Consider the following 22,036-nt stretch of genomic DNA (forward strand, 5'->3'; position numbering starts at 1 on the left):
ATGGAGTAATCTTACCCATTACTCCATTTTGAAGTTGAACTTTTTCTATTTATGAAATGGTCCTTTTAATCTTTAATGTTTTTATTTCATACTTAAAATAATATAATATTCAGCAAAAAATTATTTAATAGTTTACATAAAATATGCATAAACTCATAAAAGTCAAAACTAAGAATAAATAATATAAAATAAATACAATATAATATAAATAAGTAATTTAATAATTAATTCGGTAAATTGTTTTCGAAAATACTAAAATCGGTGAAGTATTATTCAAACTAAATATATGAGTTTTTTAATCTTGTGGGTCAAAATTTTGATTGATAACATTTGTACTTGTTGAACTTGATATATGCACAAACAATAAGACCCAATACATAATTCAAATTACAAAACAAAATTTTATTTTTTCTTTATGTTCTTTTAATGCATATAAATATTTTTGAATTAGAAAAATTACATATGATAAAAACTGCACGAATTGAAATTGGAAGATAATCTCTAGTTGTATTTTTAATGATAAATATTTAATTTAAATAAAATTTATTTTATGGAAATTTTGTAAACATAAAATAGTTGGGTTAATTGTTAAATTTTTATAAGTTGAAGATACTAATAACAACTATTAACTAAATAAAAAATAAATATATATTTTTGGAGTAAAAATGGAGTAATACATTGGAGTAAAACTCAATTCCATTTTAAAGTTACATCTTTTTGGAGTAATACATAGGAGATGATCTTATTCTAGTTGATAACCAATCAGTTAAAGATGCACGTACACCTATAAATATGAATATTATATCTTTTTGTCAAAACCACTATAATTATACTATTAGATAAGCGGTTATAATCGTGTAGAGGATCTACTATTTACCGAGGTTAATGACAGAGTAAAATGGTGGAAATATGAAGTGGAAAAGAGAGTAAATAAAATTTTTAAAATTGGAGTTAACTTTTTCACTTATTTTAATCATGATATTTTTTTCATTTTAAATATAAATATATATTATATTTGAAAAAATCTAATAAATCTGTTTAAAAGTAGTTTAACGATATCCTAATTTTCAAAAAGTTTATTTAAATATTTTCACTAATTTTGTAATTAGCAATGAACTATTATTATGCATTAATATATATTAATTTTTTGTTTATAAAATGAAAAATTAAAATTCTATCATATTTTTATCTACTTTATAAATAATCATCAAGTTAAAATACAATTATTGTAGAACCTAAAATCTACACTAAGTATTTGATAGTGATTGAGGTTTGATCTAGAGAGGACAAATGATGTAGGCAACGATATCTTTAGAACACAGAGATGTTAAATAGTTTCCAGTAGGTGAAAATGGATTTTATTGATGAATAAGATCGAATACAATGAATTGAACTAGATCGAGTGATACAAACGAGATCGGTAAAGAAATAAACTAAAAGTGGGAAAACAACAAGATCGATGTAAGTGTGTAGCTCTCTCTAGGGTTTTCAACGTGTCCTTCTCTGTTTTCACTCCTCTTCCTTTATACTAAGTCGACTTCGAGATCTCTATGGTAGCTCCGCGATCTCAGCTTCTTGTTGCACGATCTCCGCGACCTCGGGGACTCTTTCTCGAGCTCGTATTCTTGCTACGGGCTCCAGCCCTTGAAGGCCCATGCCTTTGATCGTGGTCCTTTATGGTATTGACCAAAATTGGGTCCAACAATTATTATAATGAACTAAATACAATAAAAGTATATTAAATTGATAAATTTTATTTTCATATATATAAACTATTTATGACATAGCAGTTTAAAATTAGAAAACTTTATAATACATGTCTAAAAATTAACATATCTTAGACTTTTGTATATAAAATGACATATTATCTAAAATGAATAAGCGTAAAAAATTTTGGTAAAAGAAATCCATTTTTGAAAGACGGGTCATAATTTAACTTGAATTAAACACAAAATAGCTTTAAAATATATTTTTTCATGAATATATTAATTTGCTTAATAACTAAATACAAATATAATAAAATAAATATATAATAAGAAATACCAAACACATACGGTTTTAAATAATTGATTCATGAAAAAAAAGAAATTATAAAATAATTGTATTTGAAATAGTTGTATAAACATTCAAGTATATAATTAACATTAAAAATATATACCACTAATGATCTAAAACAAATATCTATGTATATAAAAATGAAAACAAATATCTGCGCGGTTGCGCGACTCAAAATGTAGTTTAGTCTTAACATTATATTACATATATAGTGTATTTTTGAATATGGCCTAGAAATATTTTGAGACTGCACTGATTCTTTTACATATATCCGAAATGAACCTGTCAGTGTTGCATCTCCCATTCTTTATATATACAAATCATAAATTAATTAAATCAAATCATCAGGATTCTGATTAGTGCTATCCTTATCTTTTTTTTTTGTTAAAAGTGCTATCTTTCTCTTGTGTTATCAGAAATTAAACTATCTCTAACTCACCTCAAAATTTACCTCTATAATAGTATTTAGAGGTAAAATCACTTCAATCATTCTCTATTTGTTCCTTTAAAATAGAAATTGCTAATCTATTTTCACCTCTATATTTAGAGGAAGAAATAACATTCATCTATAATAGAGACATACTTTTTTATTTACAAAATAATCCTTTAACTTTTTATTTTAACAATTATAACCAAAATAAATATTTTTTAGTGAAAATGTATTGTTTGTATAAATATATAATCATACTTTTTATTTACTTAATAGTTTCTATAAAAATATTCAGTGTAAATAATATCATAATTTTATGAATGTTAAACTAAATTGGGTTGATTTTCAACTTTTACAAATAAAAGATAAAAGATACTATTTGTAAATTAGAAAAGAATACATCAAAAATATTTCTTTTTAGAGAAAGAAATAGAAGAATGTATTGGAAATAAATCTATCTCTATTATAGAATTTTCCTATTTAAAAAAAAAAATAGGGAAATACATCGGAGATCAGAGATGGTCCTACGCAAAAAAAAACTATGAACTACCGACACTTTTTTTCGAGCTACGAGACTATCTCTGAATATTCAACGGTAATCACTAGTTTGGAATTAAAAGGGGCACAAAAGAACTAATGAAAGTGATGATATATTATGTTTATAAAAAAAAAAGTGAATATATTGTCCTAGCGAATGTGTCTCTTTACATAAAAACAATTAGAAATATTTATAAACAAAATAAGTAAAAAATGAAGGAGGAACGTCCAAAAGTCCAGAGAATATACAGATGAAGTTAGAGCTGGTGGGCTGAGGAGCACGTGCTATGTTATGAACGTACGATCGACAGAACGTACAAAACAAGACGAAAGTGGAATTTATTATAAATCAAGTTACGTAATATTGGAGCCATATGAGCTTTGTTCAAAAAAATAATATTGGTGCCATATCAAATGTCAAGATCGCTTTACAAATTACAAATCTATGCAAGTTTCTGTATGTGGTCTATAAAAGGTAAGGACCCGGTCAGTGGACTGATGGTTCTTAAAAGACGATCGAGATTTTTCAAAGTTATAGTTTTTTCCTTTTTGGTACAATGTTAAATTGACTATTAGCGGAAAAGCATAAATTACAATGTTATATCAAATTTTTCGTTTTTTACAGAAAGACAAAATTGACTATTAGCGGAAAAGCATAAATTAAACCTAAACAAGCATTTAGACCATTAACAATGGTTTTTTTCTTTTAACCCCCTATTTTTTACCTTTTAATACTCCACATCATATTTTCTTTTATCCATATCATATTTCTTTTTCCACCTAATCATTTAACATATATTTAATTTTTATATCATACAATAGTTTGTTTAAAAAATTCAACATTCTATCTTCCTGTTTTATTTTATATTTTATGTGTTTAGTTGTGATTATATATTAATAACGAAAACTATAAACAAAATTTTATTTAAAATACGATAATAATTTAAAATTAAACAAAATAGTTAATATTAAATTTTTGAAATTTATTTTATGAAAATAATATTTTAAAATATATTAAGAAGTTTATGGCGAAAGTTAAACAATTGTGTACAAATATATATATTCAAATCAAATGAAACAAATTTCTATTTATAGAATACTCAAAATTATGAATTTTGATATAAAATAATTAAAAAAAATAATTTACTACATAATAATTGAGATGAAATGGTTAGGGTGGTAAAAAATTCTCAATTATTTTATTAGCCAATAACTAACCTACACAAATGTGTTGTGGGCCCTATATTTTATCTTTCAAATAGTTGAAAGAATTCAACTATCAACAATCCACGTATTAAAATTTATTTTTTCAACAGCTTAATTGGAAGCATTAAATAGTTGAAAAACAAATTCAACATGCCTATTGTAAATAACCTTATAATGAAAAGTGCAGAATCTATTACAAAGTATATAGGTCCTATAAGATGAACCTGAGGTAACGTAACGTCGATGGTCCAAATGAGAGATACGAGCGGACTAAGCTTTCAGTTGCCGCGAGTTCCCGAAAAAAAAATGAAACCATGCACGGGCAACAAGACGCGTTGCCACAGTCAAAGTTATAGTTCAAAGTTATGGTTTGCGTTTGATTTATTTGTTTTGTTAAGACGTATGGATTGCTTGTAAAAACACATGAGCACCAAGTATATGTTTTCTTTATAAACCACACTAAAGTTGGTAGAATTTACTCTTTTAGAAATTCGTTTTAGTGACCAGATTTTATTTATAATGATATGAAGTTAGTTGATATAAAAGTAGGGGACCGAATAAAATATCAGTGAGACCGAGGCCATGACAAATTTGGGAGCAAAATATTTTGGATACTTTTTATAAAAAAATGCGTCCTATTCTAAATTTTGGCGTATTGATGTTTCATTGTCTACGTCTTAATATGTGGAAAGAAATTAGGTTCACCCCTGGGCTGAACCTTTAAATTCAATCTGTCCTTTAGAACCAACTAAATTGACAGATAGATTATTAATTAAAAATATTAAATTAAATAAAAAGTAGCTACAAAAAATAAAACCGCTTATTTTAACGACGCTAACGCTTTCAGTTAAATCCTAAACCCTAAATCTTAAATTCTAAACCCTACACCCTAAATTCTAAACCCAAATCCAAACCCCTAAACCCAAACCCTATACCCTAAACCCTAATCCAAGACCCTAAACCCAAATTATATACCCTAAACCCAAAAGCTAGACTATAAACCTAAACTCTATACCCTAAACCCAAGTCCTAGACCCTAAACCTAAACCGTAAACCTTAAACCCAAATTATATACCCTAAACCCAAAATCTTAACCATAAGTCCAAACGATAAATCTTAAATCCAAACCGTAAATCTTAAACCCAAAACCTATACACTAAACCCAAATCCTAGACCTAAACCCAAACGGTAAACCCTAAACCCAAACCCCAAACTTATAGGGTTTAGGTTAAGGTTTACGGCTTGGATTTAGGGTCTAAGACTTGGGTTTAGGGTATATGGTTTAGGTTTATAGTCTATTTTTGGGTTTAAGGTATATAATTTTGGTTTAGGGTCTAGTATTAGTGTTTAAGATATAGGGTTTGGGTTAAGGAGTTTGGATTTAGGTTTAAAATTTAGAGTATATGGTTTAGAATTTAAGATTTAGGATTTAGGGTTTCACTGGAAGAATTAGCATCATTAAAATTAGCGTTTTTATTTTTTGTAGCTAATTTTTATTTAATTTAATATTTTTTAATTAATAATTTATATGTTACTTTCATTGGTCATAAAGGGTTGGGTGAATTTAAAGGTTGAACTAAGTTTTGTTCTTAATATATCGACGGAAACAACACGGTGTATACCGGGTTTAATTTTATATTTAATTTGATAAATAAGCAATCGAAATATATATTTATATTGTGACAAAAAGATATTTATAAAAATGTTATGTTTTTTTTTGCTTTAACAAGAATGTTATGTTGAAAAGTTGTCTTTGAAATTTTGACAAAAGTGCACGATAAAGTTCAGATAGAGTTTTGTTAGTTGTTTTACTGAATGCACACTTAATATATGTGACATACACTGGGAGTAATATATTATATAAGATATATCTTTGACGAAATCATCTATAGAGAAAATAATATTCTAGAAAAAAAATCATGAATCTTACAAAATGACAAATGTATTATTTACCTATTATGTTCATTGGACACAAATGGCGTGCGTGACTGGGTATAACTTAACCTATATTGTTCTCTCTTTTTCGGGTTCAAATTTTTTTTTTCACTGGACAAATGAGATGGATAGGTATAATTTGCTCAAAAAAAAAGGATAGGTATAATTCAGCCTATTTTGGCACCTAATGCAACTCCTATGTTCGAAGCCAGATGTTGTCTAATTAGACCAGCATAGGTATAATTTTCTAATGCAGCTCAGCTTTTATTAGATTTCCAACCTACTCGCATCACCAGGGAAAGGCAGGGTCACACAACACAACCATTGGACTACTACATCCTAGTTCCTACGCCAGGTATGTATAAACTTGTGATATAAATCATGTCTACGTAGGCATTAAAATAATATCCTAATTTCTGCAGGAACACACACTTTTTTTTTTTGAAAATTTTGTTTTACTTTTAGAGAACACACACATTTTTTTTTGAAAAACTTGTTTTATTTTTAGAGAACACACACATTTAATGTTCCTTTATCAAAAGTGTTCCCGCAGAAATAGCAAAGATTTGTGTTTATACATATTGTTTTGAGTTTGTGTTGAAAAAAAAACATATTGTTTTGAGAAAGTCCATACAAACCCATAAGTCTATATTTTATAATACTTTGCTTTCTTTTTTCTTAACACATATTTATATAATACTTTACATTTACTTGTTTTCTAAACTTGTTTATGTCAATAGAAAACATTTTCTAAGTGTTATTTAGTCTCTAGACTAATTTTTTTTGTATTCTTATATAAAGTTGACTATTCATGGAATAAAACACACCAATACATGTTTTTTTTTTGTTCATTACTTGCTAAGTATATTAGACTATGAGAAGATTTTTCTATTTTCAAAGAAATGGATCGACCTGAAGTTAGCAAAATAACTTGATTAGATTATAAGCACATTCATTGTAGGAAACTCGTTCAATGACAACTCAAATGAGCTCACTTAAACACTCATGATCTCAAATACTCTTCTTTGAACAGTTCTAACTAAGAATTACCTTACTGAAAAAGGAATCTTTTCGATTTGCCTGATGATGGTTTGTCTTGTAGTCTTGTAGCGACTACACTCACAAAGAGGGTAGAGACTAAATATGAACCACACTCACAAGTCTCGTAGGCTGTAGGCAAGTTATTAAACTAACTAAATCTATTATGGTCTCTATTTGTTATGTGCAAATTAATATAAGCACACTGTAGTCATTTATCACAGCTTGACTTGACTATTATAAGCCAAGTGGTTAGATAAAGCTACTATACTACAAAAACTGTGAGTTTATATGGCTAAAGGGAAACATTCTAGAGCATTGAGAGGGTTTCGCACCAAGGAGTGAACAGAGCGAAACAGAGTGACCCTGCTTAATCGTTGTAAACTCAAGGTCTGGCAAAACTACCCTACTTTTTGGACACGTTTGTGCTCATTAACATTCACATCTTTGTATCTTGAACGCAAGAGAGTGAGTTAAACAAGAACACATACTAGGTGTGAACTAGGAAAAATTGATTAACCAGGTAAAATCAATAATGTTAGAATGAGTTGATATAAATGAAATGTGAATGAAACAATAATAATCCTTTATATACAGAACCAATATACGTCAAATAAAACACTCCTAATACAATTTACTGAAGCCAGAAGTGATCCCTGAGTCTCCCAGTCGTGGAAACAACACCTCTTTCTCAATCAAAACCTGGAGATGCAACGTGATCTTGAGGAATGCAACCCACACAAAAGGTGCGCAGCAAAATGCGTATCCGAAAACCGACAATGCTCTCACCACTCCATCAGGGTACCAAGGGAAGGCCATGACGAGGAGCGTCCCGAGGATGCCTATCCATGGAGTGAGAACAGGTAGCGTTGGTAGGAGGAGAGTGTTGATCGGTATGGATGAGAGAGCAAAAGAAGCCATCAAGTAGAGTGACCAGCCAATGAGTGGGTGTATGGTGTGAGGGATGGTGAAGAACGGGAAGACGTAGGCTGCTACTACAGAGAGAAGCGCGATGAACTTGAAACCTGCTTGGATCGTTGTTAAGTTGCGGTCAGAACGGCGATAACATAGCTTAGTTATGTTAGGACGAGCTAGTCGTGTGACCACTATGATTCCAAGGTAGAACATTGTTTGGATTATGGCCAAAGGCATCTCTGCTGAGTACCCAACAGTGGTGCGACGCTGCTCGTGCCATGAGATACCTAGTGGAAGAACAGGCCATGACCACCAGTACCATGGCTTTAACCAAACGGCTCCTGGGAATGTAATCACACTGTTTGGTCCACAGGGTATGTTCCATCTTAGTTTAAGATCTGAAAGTAGATAGATCATGCTATTATTATACTTTAAAAAAAAACAATACATTCTACTTCTAATAGTACTAAACCAAGTTTATGCAAAAAATAGCACATAACAAAAAATAAAATAATACATTCATGAAAAATAAATATATTTATGTTTAGAGTTTAATAGAGTCCAGATTTTAATATTTAGGCGTGAGATTAGGATTAAAATTTTGGATATAGAGTAATTTAATTTTTTATTTATTAGTAAATATTATTTTGAAGATATTTTTAAATGTTATTTTTGTGTTAAAAATTTTAAAATGTTATTTCGAGATTTGCCATGTAGTAGTATAGAAAAGAACACTTGAGAGAGAGACTTACAGAAATAAGAAGCGTCCATTTGGTAGCCTAAGGGAAGTCGCAAGTGGCCACTGAGCACAGAGCCATTACTTGGAGGACGAAAGAGAGGCTGGTCAAGAAGATCAGAGAAGTAACTAACAAGAAAGCCTTGATCAGCTCCATCACGATTTTCTCTACCAACATGTAGCTCATGGAGCATGTCCTTGAACACTTCCAACGACGGTTGCAAGACGAAGAGGCCTGTGTGGAAGATGCAAGGGTTTATGAAGACCGCGCAGAAGCGTCCGCATTGGAACAGCTCGTCGGTTTTCTTAAGGAAGAGGTTATCGGCATCTAGCATGACTACACGGTCGTAATCAGACAATGCCCAAGCGTAGAGCTTGTTCAGAGTAAGCTTGAATCTGCTGTTGAAGTTAGTTTGCCTTCTGTATGGGTTGTCTACATTTTCAACTCTCACTACTTTAGCCCCATCATCCTCTTCCCTGTTCACACACACACTCGTTAGTATACACACACAAACACTTTCGGTGCTAAGAACTAGTCTATACATGCATGAATTGAAAGTAAATATATAGTCAAGGCTGGTCAAATCTAAAAATCTGTTTACGCGCCTAAACGGTAACTTAGTAATAAGTTAAACGATTTCTCTAGAACAATTTTAAGAAAATCAATTTAAGCAGTGTCTAAGCGCCAGTCTAACCACTAATATCTCATACAAAATTCGTTTTAGTTCCTAACTAAATTTTAAAGAAGTAATATACATACAATTTATACTTTCTAAATCGCAAAGAACAATAATAATAATAATAATATTTACATCAAATGTTTATAATCTTTAAAATTCAAGAGTCGGCCCAGTTTATAGTTATATATTTTGTGTCTGCATGTCAAGTCTTAGTACTGTTAAAATTTTATAATAGGTTACGAAATTGACGTGTAGACGTTATTGCATGATCTATACAGCAGATTGGCCGGCAATAAAGTAGCATTGTATACGATTTGACCTTTTGTCCAAAAAAAAAGTATACAATTTGACCAAAAACACGTAGACAGCTCTTTCTAATTTCCAAAGGATTTTTTCAATCAAGGTACTAAAGTCAATCAACTCTCCTTTCATTCAGTGAATCAATGTACTAAGTTTTTATTGCCTTCCGATAGCTTTCTATCCGCCAATACTACGACTGCTTCAACTTTTATGGGTGAATACATTGTTGACTAATAAAAGATATTTTACTAAGATACTACGGTTTACTAAGTTTTTTTTTTTTTTTTTTTTGATAAAAGATTTAGTTTACTAAGATATTGCTTTCCGATATACTGTTTTTAAAAGAATTTGAAAGCTAGCTATACGACACCTAAAAAGTTTTTGAACATTGAAATCTTTAAATTATTTCATTAGCTTAAAGTATGGAAATGTAAATAATAGATATTTTCTGATACACAAAAACGCGTAGTATCGAGTCAATCAATATATGGACAAGATATAAACAGACTTAAATGTGTGGGTCGATAACGATAAGTGTCAACAATATGTATCTACTCAATGTTTGATTCTCCCCAACTTTTACTTAATTTCATATTATCCTTACAAAAACAATAAAGAACAAAAATAAAGAACGGTTCCTCAACGTATAAATGTTCTTTAAATTCATGAAACCGATCAACAACACAAGAATTAAACGATATGCCCAAAAAAGACTACATGAAAGAATCAAAACCTATAGGTCTTGGTCATTTCAAGTCAGTCGTTGTCTCACTCGAACATTTTATAAGCTTCATTCAATTTACACGAAACGAGAAGTATATTCTTAGCTCATCTTGAATAAGAAATATCTCATTTTAAAAACCAACACAGAAAAAAAAAACTACTCTCTATTATCTAACCTGCTGTTTCACGCACGCACGATGCCATATTGACATTCATAGTGGAAAATAAAAAGTGTGAAAATTAATTAAAAAATTGTATATTCCAGCTTAGTATTGGTTTGGTCTACGTTTAAAACGATGACGTTTGGTAACGGTCAGCAGAAAAATTTGTGGACGTTAGAAACAGAGGAAGAAGAAGACTTACAAGGTCTCAACCCATCGGAGAGGGACGTCGAGAGAAGCGATGACGACAAGATCAGCTTCCACGTTAAGATCTCTCAGCGATCTGATCAAGACTCGAGTCGCCACATAGAACTCGTAGTCCCTTGGCGTCCCCATGTACATCATCGTTGCGTAGGCGTTCTTATGCTCCGGCCGTCGCGTCTTCAAACCCCGTTCCCTTACGGCCAACGCCGCGTTTGCTGCGTCTATATTCGTTTCATGCGGTTGCAGCAGCTGTCTCTCTCGATATGCTGTTGTTTTTATTACCAGAAGGGACAGAACACAACACAATAACACTAAACCTCTCTGCATATCCATTTCTTGAGACTCTGATTTTTTTTGAGGGAACATGTAAATGCATACGCGTATATATATAGACGACAATGCATCAAAGAGAGAGGAAGGTTTCTGGGACACTGTGAAAGGGTTAAACAAGGTATTAATGATGATTGGCCAATCACATAATAATTATAGTTATATTTTTTTTTTTTTGAAACACTTATAGTTATATCTTTATTGTTTGAATTATAAGAAGGAAAAATAAAGTTCTTCCAAAATAAAGGGATATACAATATTCTCTACATATATATTACCTGGATTGCCTTATTATTTACCTAAAATAAGTTAATTATTATTACTTGTTGCTGATTATTGAAAATTATAAACTTCCATTTACTTAAAAGATTTTCTTATACTTCCCACTCGTATTGGCTTTCCAAAAGAAAATTAGAGGTGTTTGAAAATTGAAAAATATTGATTTTGAGTTCAGATTTCAATGGTTTAAAACGAGAACACCTTTTACATATCTTGAGTCACATTTTTGAACTCAGAGAGATGTGTAACGCTGTTTAGTCTGTAACGCACAAGAAGCTGGTGAATTACGGTTTGCTTAATATGTTTTTAATAAACTAAAAAGGTGAGTTATGTAAGTAACCGTATCATTTTATTCTATAATATTTTGTTTGGTAGCTAATATTATGGAAGGATTCAATTTGGACCATGTGGACTGAGCCTTTTGTCCTATTGTCAAATATCAAGTGGTGTGCAATCTCATCCTAAGTTCATTTTATTTATTTATTTCTCGTACATAGTTAAAGTACTTATTCTTTTTTTTTTAACAATATTTTAAAGTAAATTCTGTTGAGAAACTCACAACTAAAAACGAGTGGTTTGAGGAGACAAAACAGAGAAATATCAATTTAGTAATGACATTTGATCCAAAAAAAACAGTCTATTATGTTACAACCGATTTGAATGGTAACCTCAAAATAAATGATACAAAACACACATACCAAAGGATTGAGACTGAGCCAATAGAAGTTTTCTAAAAAGATTGCATTACAGTTCCAGTTGTGGGTATGTATCTATCATTGTCGCATATATGAATTACACAATCTGTAACATAATAACCATTTCATAATTACGCAACAGAATTAGAAAGGATTGAGACTCTGCAGATATGTTTTCCAGACTTCAAAATCACCTATGTTCCACGAACGCAAAATCAGATTTCAGACTCTCTAGCTAGCTAGGACTGCTAGGTTTTTTTATAAGAAACTTTATTTTAGTGGTTGTTCTATTCCGGTTTGGTTACCCAAATCAGCTCAAGTTTGGAATAGCCGTTCGTTGTAAAAAAAAAATTATTTCATAATTATTTGATATATTATTACAAAATATTGCTCGTACTGCTTATATATTATTAGATAAAATCTCTTGTTGTATAATTATGTGTAGGCTGTATTAGATCTTTTCTGTTAAAAATATATTCTTTCTTTAATAAAAAAAAACAAAATACTGGAGGAGAATAGATTAAAGGGAAAGAGGAAGGAAAGTAAGGAACGTTGACTGATTAACAATCATACGACTCTTCTCATGGTTGAAAGTCACTTGAAACCGTGTCAGTTCATGATGTCTGTAAAATGGTCTTTAAGATTACATCCACCATAGTGCCTCTTCTAATTCTGTTGACTTGTGACATACCTTATTACTCAATATTCCAAAGGTAATTACCGAATTGTTTTGCGTCTGGATTAAGTTTATATGATAAAGATAAAGAATCTCTTTTGAGCAAAAACGATAATGAGTCTATATACGACTATTATACTAGATTTTAACAAGAATGGTCTACAAAATTGTTAATGGAAAAAACAAATTGTTAATGGAAACACATATTAAGGTTCTTTTTACATTCTGGTTTACATATATATATATATCTTTCCAAAATCTTGATTAACATCTTTCTTATTAAAACATAAACATTATGGTGGACCTAACATTTATTTTGTAAGTTTTTAAATTAAATATATCTTTCTACTTTATAGTTAAACATATCTTAAATCACTAATATTCTTTTTTTTTATATTACTATCTATGTTTCCAAACAAAGTACTCATTTCTTTATATTATTATTCATGTTTCCAAACAACACTATAATTAATTTTGTGTCCAAACAATATAAAATATTAGATCTCATCTTTTTAATAATTTCAAACAATTTTCTTAAAATTATTTAGATAAATTAAATAATTGAAAAATTCAAATCCTTTATAAACAACAAAAAAATAAATAGAACTTATTTTTACACGTTTAAATACTAGAAAAACATTTTAATCAATAATAAATCAATTAAATTAATGGATTATTTTATTTATATTTCCTAAATAATGGTTATATAATTTATTTAAGTACCACAATAATTCAATAATAGCCATTACATATATATATATATATATATATATATATATATAACGTTATACATTGTACAATAAATATAATAACAAAAATTATTATATTTTTTTTTCAAAATATATGTTATCTAAAAAATGCTTAACACTAATTGTTAACAACAAACTTAAATCGATTATAATATAAACCAAATTATTAACATGATAAATTACAAAAACAATTATAATAAAATTAGCTAAGCTATATAAAAGGAGTAATATGATCAAGAAATATTTATAGTGCTTAATTATTTTATATCTATCATTTTCTCTATCAAAATTTTGTAAAAACATCATAATTGCATAAAATTGTAAAATAATAAACTTTAAAATTTGGATTAAAAGGTGACAAATTATGAAAATATAAAATTTAAATCAAATTGGATTACATATCTGTCATCCATCGGTTCCATCGGTTAGTCTCAGGTCTTAGTATTTTTTTTTAAAAAAATGGATATTTTTAAAAACTTAAAAACACTGATTTAAATACACAATATTCTTATAAATTAACAAAATATTTGTTAAATTATTAGTAAAAGAATTAATCATAAAATATTCCGAGATCTAGTGTAACTTTAAAGGTCGCTCATCTGATTACAGAGTAGTGTTGAACGAATCATATTCTTTCAAAATAGTTGACAAAACTACAAACATAGCGATGAAATAATTATAATTTAGTATCATTTGTCGCGAAGGCCAAGCAATAAACACACAACAAGTTATCGGACCAATTCCAACGTCCAACTGTGTATTTGTAACCTAGAGTTGCCTTGCCTCTATAGCAACTCTCACTTAATCTTCATATAAATCTGTCAATTTTTTAAATCTCTCGAAGACAATCTTTAAATCTCTTTCAGTCCCTTTTGCATTTTGAATAAATCTCCTCAATAATCCACTTCAGTTTTTATGTTACTTTTCTATTTTACTAACCCCACTTGAGCATGTAACTAAGCTTGTTTTACATTACCTCACAAAGTTCACCACTATGTTTTCTCCTAACTTTATTTCTTAAGGTCCACTAAAGGCCCATAACATACGAGCCAGTCGGCCTACAAATAAATGGGGACTCAATTAAACATTTTACAAAATAAGATGCCAAAAATAAACTTTCAAAAAGATATTAGGGACGAAAACGGAAAGTTAAAATGGACTTGGGATTCAAGCAAGGGGTCAAACCGTCAAAGCCGAGAGAGAGAGAGAGCAGCGGCGTAGTCAAAAACCCCTTCACACAAATCTCCGCCGCGAAACCCCCAAAACCCTCCGGCGATTCCGATTCGATTCGATTGAATGATGGGCGACGAAGCAGCAGCAGCACGAACCGGTCCCCAGAACAGAGAGCTCTACGCGCTACTGAATCTATCTCCAGAGGCCTCCGACGAAGAAATCAGGAAAGCTTATCGTCAATGGGCTCAAGTCTATCACCCCGACAAGTCCCCGTCTCCTCTGGTTCGTGTTACCCTTTTACTCAAAATCTAATCTTAGTATCTCCCATTTTATCTTCATTGTATTGTGTTTTCAGATGAAGGAGGTAGCTGAGGAGAACTTCAAACGCATATGCGAAGCGTACGAGATACTCTCTGATGAGACTAAGAGGTTGATATATGATTTGTATGGTATGGAAGGGTTGGCTTCGGGGTTGGAGCTTGGTCCTAGGCTGAGTAAGGCCGAGGAGATCAAGGAGGAGCTTCAGAGGATTAAGAGGAGGGAGGAAGAAGCTAAGAAGATGGCTCATTTTATGCCTACTGGTTCTATTGTATTCAATCTGTCTATGCCTAGTTTTTTAGAGGGTGATGGCATCATGAGAGGGTACTTTATCTCTTACTGTCTCTTCGGTATAAAGGTCCTTGAATTGGGTGCTTAACTTAACCTCGGAGTTAGTTAGTTAGTTACTGGGCGGGAATGTTTCTGTAGCATATGGTTATTGAGAAAAGATTTGATCTTGCGGTAGCTATGTGTTCTTTCGAAGCTTTGATGTCTTTTTGGTAGCATGGTTCTTGATTTGGGTGCTGTACTTGACCTTGGAGATACTTACTAGCTCGGAAAGATATGATCTTTGTGTGTATTGTGTGAGATTTCTGGTGCTCAGCATTAAGCTTGTTGACACTTGAGGATTTTTTTAAGGTTTTATTTATAGTAATTATTGGTCTTTGATGCCCTTTTTTTTTCTTGTGGTTGTTCAGAATGGTTATGGCTAGTCAAGTGCAGTCTCAGTTATCAAAAGATGATGCTGTTGCGATTGCGGGGAATTTAGCAGCAAATCAAAGGTCTGGTGGTGGAATTGGTACTGTCATTCTGAGACGTCAGCTTTCTCCAGTGTCATCCATAGAGTTCGTCGCTTCAACGGGTCTGCAGTCTCTTATTGGGATGCAGACAACACGGTAAGGCTCATGAGTTTTCAAAGTCAATATGTTTCTAGGCAGGTTTAGCTGACACATTATGTTTTTTTTTTGTTGTTGGGGACAGTCAGTTGTCCATACATTCGACTGCCACTATCAATATTTCAAAGTCTTTTAGTGATGGTTCCATCAACCTTACCAACACGTGGACTCGTCAGCTTTCAGAAACTTCAAGCGGAAATGTATGTTCTTCTCTGTTATGGTTTTGAATTGACCTTCTAAGAGCAGTTTTCTCGAGTTTTAAATAGTTTCTTCACTCCAGATTGAACTGGCACTGGGTATGCGATCAGGAATTACAGTAGGATGGAAAAAGAGAGACGAGAATGTATCTGCTGGTGGTGATTTGAAGGTACGCTGAGACTTCCAACCTACATTCTTACCGTTCCACCTGGACCAAGTCTCTTACTTTCTCTAGTTATGAATCTTGCTTTTACCAGATTGAGACTGGCGGACTCGGAGCATCAGCTCGTTATACCCGTAAACTTTCATCCAAGTCTCACGGTCGAATTGCTGCTAGAATTGGAAGGTATGCGTTATTAACATATAACTTTGAGAAATCTAATGTGTGATAGATTTCTCATTTGACTTGGGATAAGTTTTTAAACAATTTTTCAGCAATGCTCTTGAGATTGAGGTCGGTGGTGGAAGGAAGATATCTGAGTTCAGTACCGTAAGAATGATGTATACAATAGGACTCAAGGTATATATATCTTCAAAACTTTCAGAGGCATCTTAGCTAATCTGCTTATTTCCTGTGCTTTAATGACCTTTGTTGTAGGGTGTTTTTTGGAAACTAGAGCTACACCGTGGTGGTCAAAAGCTGATTGTTCCTGTGAGTGATACTTTCTTCTTCTTCTTATTCTTAAGAATGAGAACAGAACAAACTTTGTTTAAACCTCTGGAGTAGAATGTATGAACAGACCTTAACAAATCCATGACGAGTATCATTAACACGTGCAGGTTCTGCTCTCCGCATATATAAGTCCAGTATTTGCCACCGGAGCATTCATTGTTCCAACATCTCTTTACTTTTTGTTAAAGGTGAGAGTGATTGAACCCCTCTAAATAACTACTTCTCCTCTCTGGTTATATGGTTTTTTGCCTTACTAGAGTTTCTACTGTTGGACGCAGAAATTTGTGGTGAAGCCGTATATGCAGAAAAGAGAAAAACGTAAGGCCTTGGAGAATACGGAGAAAACTTATGGCAAGGTGATGATTTCTTCTTAGTTTGGTAGCTTGTGTGATCTTGTTATGAAGTTTTTATTCTTAAATTGTGTGTTTTAGGTTCGGGAAGCAAGGGCGTCAGCTGAGAAAGCCCAGCAATTGCTACAAAACGTAGCCACAAGGAAGAAAAACCGGCAAGCTGAAACAGGCGGGCTCATAGTAACAAAGGCCTTGTACGGTGACGCAAAGGCCATAGAGAAAAGACACGAACACATGGAAGAAGAGGTGGATTCGGGAGTCATTGACGTGACAGTGCCCATGAACTTCCTTGTGAGTGACTCCGGGGAGCTCAAGCTCCATGAAGGAGTGAAGAAATCAGGGATCATGGGCTTTTGCGATCCATGTCCCGATCAACCTAAGCAGCTATACGTTGCCTATACTTACAATTCTCGTACTTTTGAGGCAATTGTGGGTGACTTTGAAGAATTGGTTATACCACAAGCTGGCCAGTGAGTATGAAAACTTTGTTGTTTTAATTAAATACGCATAAGTTTATTTGGGGTTTTGTAACTTCCAGTTTCATGTTTATTGATCACAACTTGCCTTTGAGGCTCTTTTTTTACACTTTCATTTCTCAATAAATTAAGCATTCTTGTTTGCTATAAAATTTAAATTGATTTTTATTAACATATGTAGTTTATTGTCAAATAAGTTTTGTTTTTTATTGATAAATTAGAAATATATTTATTGTAAATCAAAATGTTAAAGATTTAATGACATTATAGCAATGAATGATGTCACTTTTGGTGGAAAGGTTAACCCAAAAAATATAAATTAAACATTGACCATGTGAACTATGTGTGTTACATACCATCACCCTGCAATGATATTAATTGATTTGTACCACTATTGATTAGTGTAATGAGTTTGGCAGTAAGTGATAGAATTTAAAGTGTATTTGGACATAAACAAATGGAGAATATTGAGCGAAGGAAGAGGTTAAGTGGTCGGAAAAAGCGTTTGGCGTTCTGGGAGAGAGTTTGAGAGGTGACGTTCTTCACTTGTTGATGAGAAACCAAACGTGGTTTAAAGTTACCTCGTGCCATGACCTGCTTGTTCTTGACATCAACCACATATTCTTCTATTCCTGTCAAATCCCATTTTAATTATTGAATTTCATTACATAATATCGATTATGACAAATAGGATTAAACAATAGGTCGTGAATGATTCTAATTAGTACTTCTTAAGAGCAATTAAGGACGATGGTAAACGGTAGGTAGCAGCCAAGGAATTAGCACAACTAATGATACCTTATTAGCAAGTAGCTTGTGGGTTTAATAAATAATTCTATTTATAAACACATTTATTTTTGAAACACATATTTGGTGGTAATATGTACGTAGAGAGCTCACCGTTCATCTTGGAGACAATCTTAGAGACTCTGTCTTGACAATGGTCACATCCCACATCTGCGTTTACCACTATAACTTGAAACTGAATTTTATTCCCCATGTTAATATTTTGTTTAGCATGTTTCTATAGACATGTTGCTTTAGTACTTTACACTCGAACTAAAAAGAACAAAAATAATAAAGATCTTCTCAAAACACAAGTTGACTGTTCAGTTTTGAAAAGAAGAGAAGAATGATCATGAAGATGATTGCAATGATTTGTTGTTTTTCCTATTTTGGTGTAAAGATGCATGAATGATTGGTTAAGAGACGAATGTATTATGTATGTGACGTACCGAAGGAAGTGAGAGTTCCTCACAGAGCATGAGGGTGCGCAGCCGCATGGCCTGCATCGCCGGCTCCTTTATTTCCGTCCCACGAGGCCGGCTTGCTGTAAATATATATGTAATCTGCTTATTTGTGTATGTAAAGGGTTCTTATATATGGTTGATCATTAGGCATGGAGGCTTTGACCATATTAAGAAAGGAATGTATGTTTTGTAATGTATGTATGTGAGGAAGACATTCAATTCGTCGTACACTATTATATTGAGAACTCCATCTTTACACGTTTCACCCACAATTTATATATATGATATAAAATAAGATTTAATTTTACAACAATCATGGATTAAAACCAAACTAAAGGTTGTTCTAAAATAGTAGCAAGTAGGATTAATAATAGCAATTCGCCTGCATAACGAGATAAAATTGTTTTTCTACTTTTTCCAATAATTTACGGAAACATGAGATTAAAAACGAAAGAAAGAACAAAGAATATGTCAATGAGGAAAGTCTATTCTTAAAAAAAAAAAAAAAAATTCTATTCTTCAAAAAGAGAGTTAAGTTACATTTTTTTTTTCCGTCCATAATTTTATTAAAAAGGAAACGGGCCAAACCCATGGCCGAAGCCCAAGTGTAAAATATATGAAACAGAAGTTAGTTTCCTTATTCAACAACAAAAGAAAATCAAAGTTGAAAATATATCTTTACAAAAACTTAAAAACAAACGAGGGCAGTTCGCCCTAGTCGCGCCGAATCGAGACTGCCACCGACACCATTTTTCGGCGGAGCTCCTAACCTGCAGAGCCTCCACACCTCCGTAGTTGTTCTCCGCAGCCAAGTCTTCACGCCGGAGAGTTCATCGACCACGTGAGATCATCTCTGACTTTGCACCACCAAACACTTTGGACAGGCGGCAGAGATAGCTATCATCGAAGCTTTTCCTTCTTCTACTCGGAGAGAGTATACCGATGTCAACGATTCCTCATCCGATTGAGATCCAAGATCCAATTATACCCACTTAACCGCGAGCCAAACAGCTCACACACATAAAGGAACCAAAGTCCAAAGTAACGGACCACCACAGCCGGCGACGTAAGGAAGAACATACCTTCACATCCCGGAAACTTGACCGACGACGGCAGAGCTGTCGAAGCCTCCACCCCTCGGAGATAAAACCGGCGTCGACAGATCTGTACAAGCCTCTGTCTCCCGGGAACCGGATCACAACTGACCATACGACAGGCCCACCACACCCACTCCTCTTGCGACCGCGTCTTCCCTCCAGCGGTAGAGACGCCAATGATGGATCCCGGACTACCAGAGCTTAGACAAGGCGGGGGAAAGGCCGTGGGTGGGTTGGCCCTTTCTCTCTTTCCGAGAGTTAAGTTACATATCTTGGGTTTTATTATAAAGGGATATATGAGTACCATCCCAAAATCCTTAACCATTTTTTGAAAATAGACCTAGTCTTTTTTTTTGAACCACTAAAAAATAGACTTAGTCAAGATGATGTTAATTGGTATGCAAAGAGAACATGTCATAGCCACCATTATATTTTAATATTTTATGCCTTACTTTTTTGGTACACATCAATTCGAGAGAAAACTTCTCGTTCAAGGATCTACGACTTTCACAAAATGGTACTTTTGTCCATTAAAACTTGCTATTTTGTCTATCAAAAACTTATCAACTAAAATTGGTAAAGTGCATGTATAGTCTACCACAAATAATTCATGGACAAGGTTTAAGTTGTTTGGTTCTTGATAGACAAATATTAACGACAAGTTTTGATAGATCAAAACATTATAAGACAATGGACAATTACCCAAAAAGTACCAATTTATAATTGTATTTTGTAAACTTGGAAAAGCATAATGGGTAAAAAACCATCGCTTCAATATCATCCATACATATATGAAAAACAAACCTTCTAAATGAAGTAGTATTCTCTAAGAAATACATGGCAATGTATGATGAGAGATAGTATTGAACAAAGCAAAGCCCGGAGGGGCGTGTTTTATAGAAATTAGAGAATGTAGCATAATATGCAAGTTCTTCTTCTGATGCAAACATGGATACGAAATCAAACTCTGTAAACCTCTCAGCAAAAGAAGAATAAGAAGACTAGTATCCTTTGAATTTTAGTGACAAGTTTTGATAAAACCATTACTTCAAAATATCATCCATCCCTTAATGTATGAACACTAAACCCTCTAAAGGAACAAGCAGTTTTTCTCTAAGAAACACATGGTAATGTATGATGAGAAATTGTACTGAAACAAAACAAGCGTGGAGGGACATGTTTACAGAGAATGTGGCAAAAGCATGCAAATTCTTATTCCTGATCAAACTCTGTAAACTCTCAGCGAAAGACAAAAATAAACCAATAATCCTTTTATCAAACAAGATATTCGGAGGGGTTTGTGGTTATTACATCTTGCCAAAGAAACAAAAAGAGAATATGATCATGACATGTACAGTGAGAGCTGTGTTTAAATCAGTATAAATAAAACAAGAATTGAAGAGAACATTAGTCCCACTTCAATGGATCCAGAACATGTCAAAATTACATCAAACCTTTTGAAGTTAAATCAACAACTGAGACAAAACCTCTTTAAAGTTTCAACCTTTAGATTCCTAAACAGAGCATAATGAGAACCATCACGATCACGATCCATAATCAGATATGAGAAGAAACCTAAAAAGATGGAAACTTTAATAAAAGGGTATTAAAAAAGAGAGAGACCGAATCATTCGACGTCGTCCTTCTTGGGCTTGCGATAGTTCTCCTCGATGTGCTTGGCGACGACGAGACTGGTGTTGGTGAGCTTCCTGATGTTGGGTACGTTGTAATTCTGAGCCAAGTAAACGCCGAAAGCAATACCCGTCAACAGGGAGAAGCAGCTCTTGATTATTCCCATCTCCTTCTCTCTCTCCTTCTCCGCAAGTTTTTTAGGTCAACAGAAAGAAAGAAAGAAACGAATTCGAGGGGGTTATAAATAAATATTAATAACTAAAGAGCCCTTAATATTATCTTTAATTACATTTTTAGCTTCTTTCTTCTCAGAATGATCAGAAA

The 22,036-nt window shown here is 32.5% G+C and overlaps 3 protein-coding genes and 1 long non-coding RNA gene across 4 annotated transcripts; 1 reads left to right on the forward strand and 3 right to left on the reverse strand.

The window, feature by feature from the left end:
• Nucleotides 1–7,727: 7,727 nt before the first annotated feature.
• Nucleotides 7,728–11,325, reverse strand: LOC106337591 (putative glucuronosyltransferase PGSIP8). The gene is made up of 3 exons (XM_013776698.1): nt 10,919–11,325; nt 8,869–9,329; nt 7,728–8,514 (listed from the first exon to the last, which is right to left on the reverse strand). Exons 1-3 carry the CDS (start codon nt 11,284–11,286, stop codon nt 7,826–7,828), a joined length of 1,518 nt encoding a protein of 505 aa, XP_013632152.1. The 5' UTR covers nt 11,287–11,325; the 3' UTR covers nt 7,728–7,825.
• A 3,505-nt stretch (nt 11,326–14,830) lies between these two features.
• LOC106337097 (chaperone protein dnaJ 13) lies at nt 14,831–17,873 on the forward strand. The gene is made up of 11 exons (XM_013776129.1): nt 14,831–15,104; nt 15,178–15,464; nt 15,839–16,036; nt 16,122–16,236; nt 16,317–16,403; nt 16,492–16,580; nt 16,670–16,754; nt 16,833–16,886; nt 17,015–17,095; nt 17,186–17,263; nt 17,339–17,873. The coding sequence occupies exons 1-11, from the start codon at nt 14,946–14,948 to the stop codon at nt 17,729–17,731; spliced, it is 1,626 nt and encodes a 541-aa protein (XP_013631583.1). The 5' UTR covers nt 14,831–14,945; the 3' UTR covers nt 17,732–17,873.
• Nucleotides 17,874–18,028: 155 nt separating this feature from the next.
• LOC106341058 (copper transport protein CCH) lies at nt 18,029–19,150 on the reverse strand. Its single transcript, XM_013779875.1, has 3 exons — nt 18,969–19,150; nt 18,634–18,715; nt 18,029–18,365 (listed from the first exon to the last, which is right to left on the reverse strand). The coding sequence occupies exons 1-3, from the start codon at nt 19,023–19,025 to the stop codon at nt 18,166–18,168; spliced, it is 339 nt and encodes a 112-aa protein (XP_013635329.1). The 5' UTR covers nt 19,026–19,150; the 3' UTR covers nt 18,029–18,165.
• A 2,253-nt stretch (nt 19,151–21,403) lies between these two features.
• LOC106340324 lies at nt 21,404–21,911 on the reverse strand. Its single transcript, XR_001269364.1, has 2 exons — nt 21,704–21,911; nt 21,404–21,594 (listed from the first exon to the last, which is right to left on the reverse strand). It is a non-coding gene; the product is annotated as an uncharacterized LOC106340324 (long non-coding RNA).
• Nucleotides 21,912–22,036: the final 125 nt, after the last annotated feature.

Source organism: Brassica oleracea, chromosome C4, assembly GCF_000695525.1.
Source record: "Brassica oleracea var. oleracea cultivar TO1000 chromosome C4, BOL, whole genome shotgun sequence".
NCBI lineage: Eukaryota > Viridiplantae > Streptophyta > Magnoliopsida > Brassicales > Brassicaceae > Brassica > Brassica oleracea.

Bases quoted from the DNA above. Each gene is read 5' to 3' on its own strand.
- LOC106337097 (XM_013776129.1), top strand. From the start codon at position 14,946: ATGATGGGCGACGAAGCAGCAGCAGCACGAACCGGTCCCCAGAACAGA. The intron at 15,105-15,177 runs GTTCGTGTTACC...TTGTGTTTTCAG, and splicing joins ACAAGTCCCCGTCTCCTCTG to ATGAAGGAGGTAGCTGAGGA. The intron at 16,404-16,491 runs GTACGCTGAGAC...TGCTTTTACCAG, and splicing joins CTGCTGGTGGTGATTTGAAG to ATTGAGACTGGCGGACTCGG.
- LOC106341058 (XM_013779875.1), bottom strand. From the start codon at position 19,025: ATGCAGGCCATGCGGCTGCGCACCCTCATGCTCTGTGAGGAACTCTCA. The intron at 18,716-18,968 runs GTACGTCACATA...AATAAAATTCAG, and splicing joins AGGAACTCTCACTTCCTTCG to TTTCAAGTTATAGTGGTAAA. The intron at 18,366-18,633 runs GTGAGCTCTCTA...GGGATTTGACAG, and splicing joins GATTGTCTCCAAGATGAACG to GAATAGAAGAATATGTGGTT.
- LOC106337591 (XM_013776698.1), bottom strand. From the start codon at position 11,286: ATGTTCCCTCAAAAAAAATCAGAGTCTCAAGAAATGGATATGCAGAGA. The intron at 9,330-10,918 runs GTAAGTCTTCTT...GTGTGTGAACAG, and splicing joins CTCCGATGGGTTGAGACCTT to GGAAGAGGATGATGGGGCTA. The intron at 8,515-8,868 runs GTAAGTCTCTCT...ATCTACTTTCAG, and splicing joins AATGGACGCTTCTTATTTCT to ATCTTAAACTAAGATGGAAC.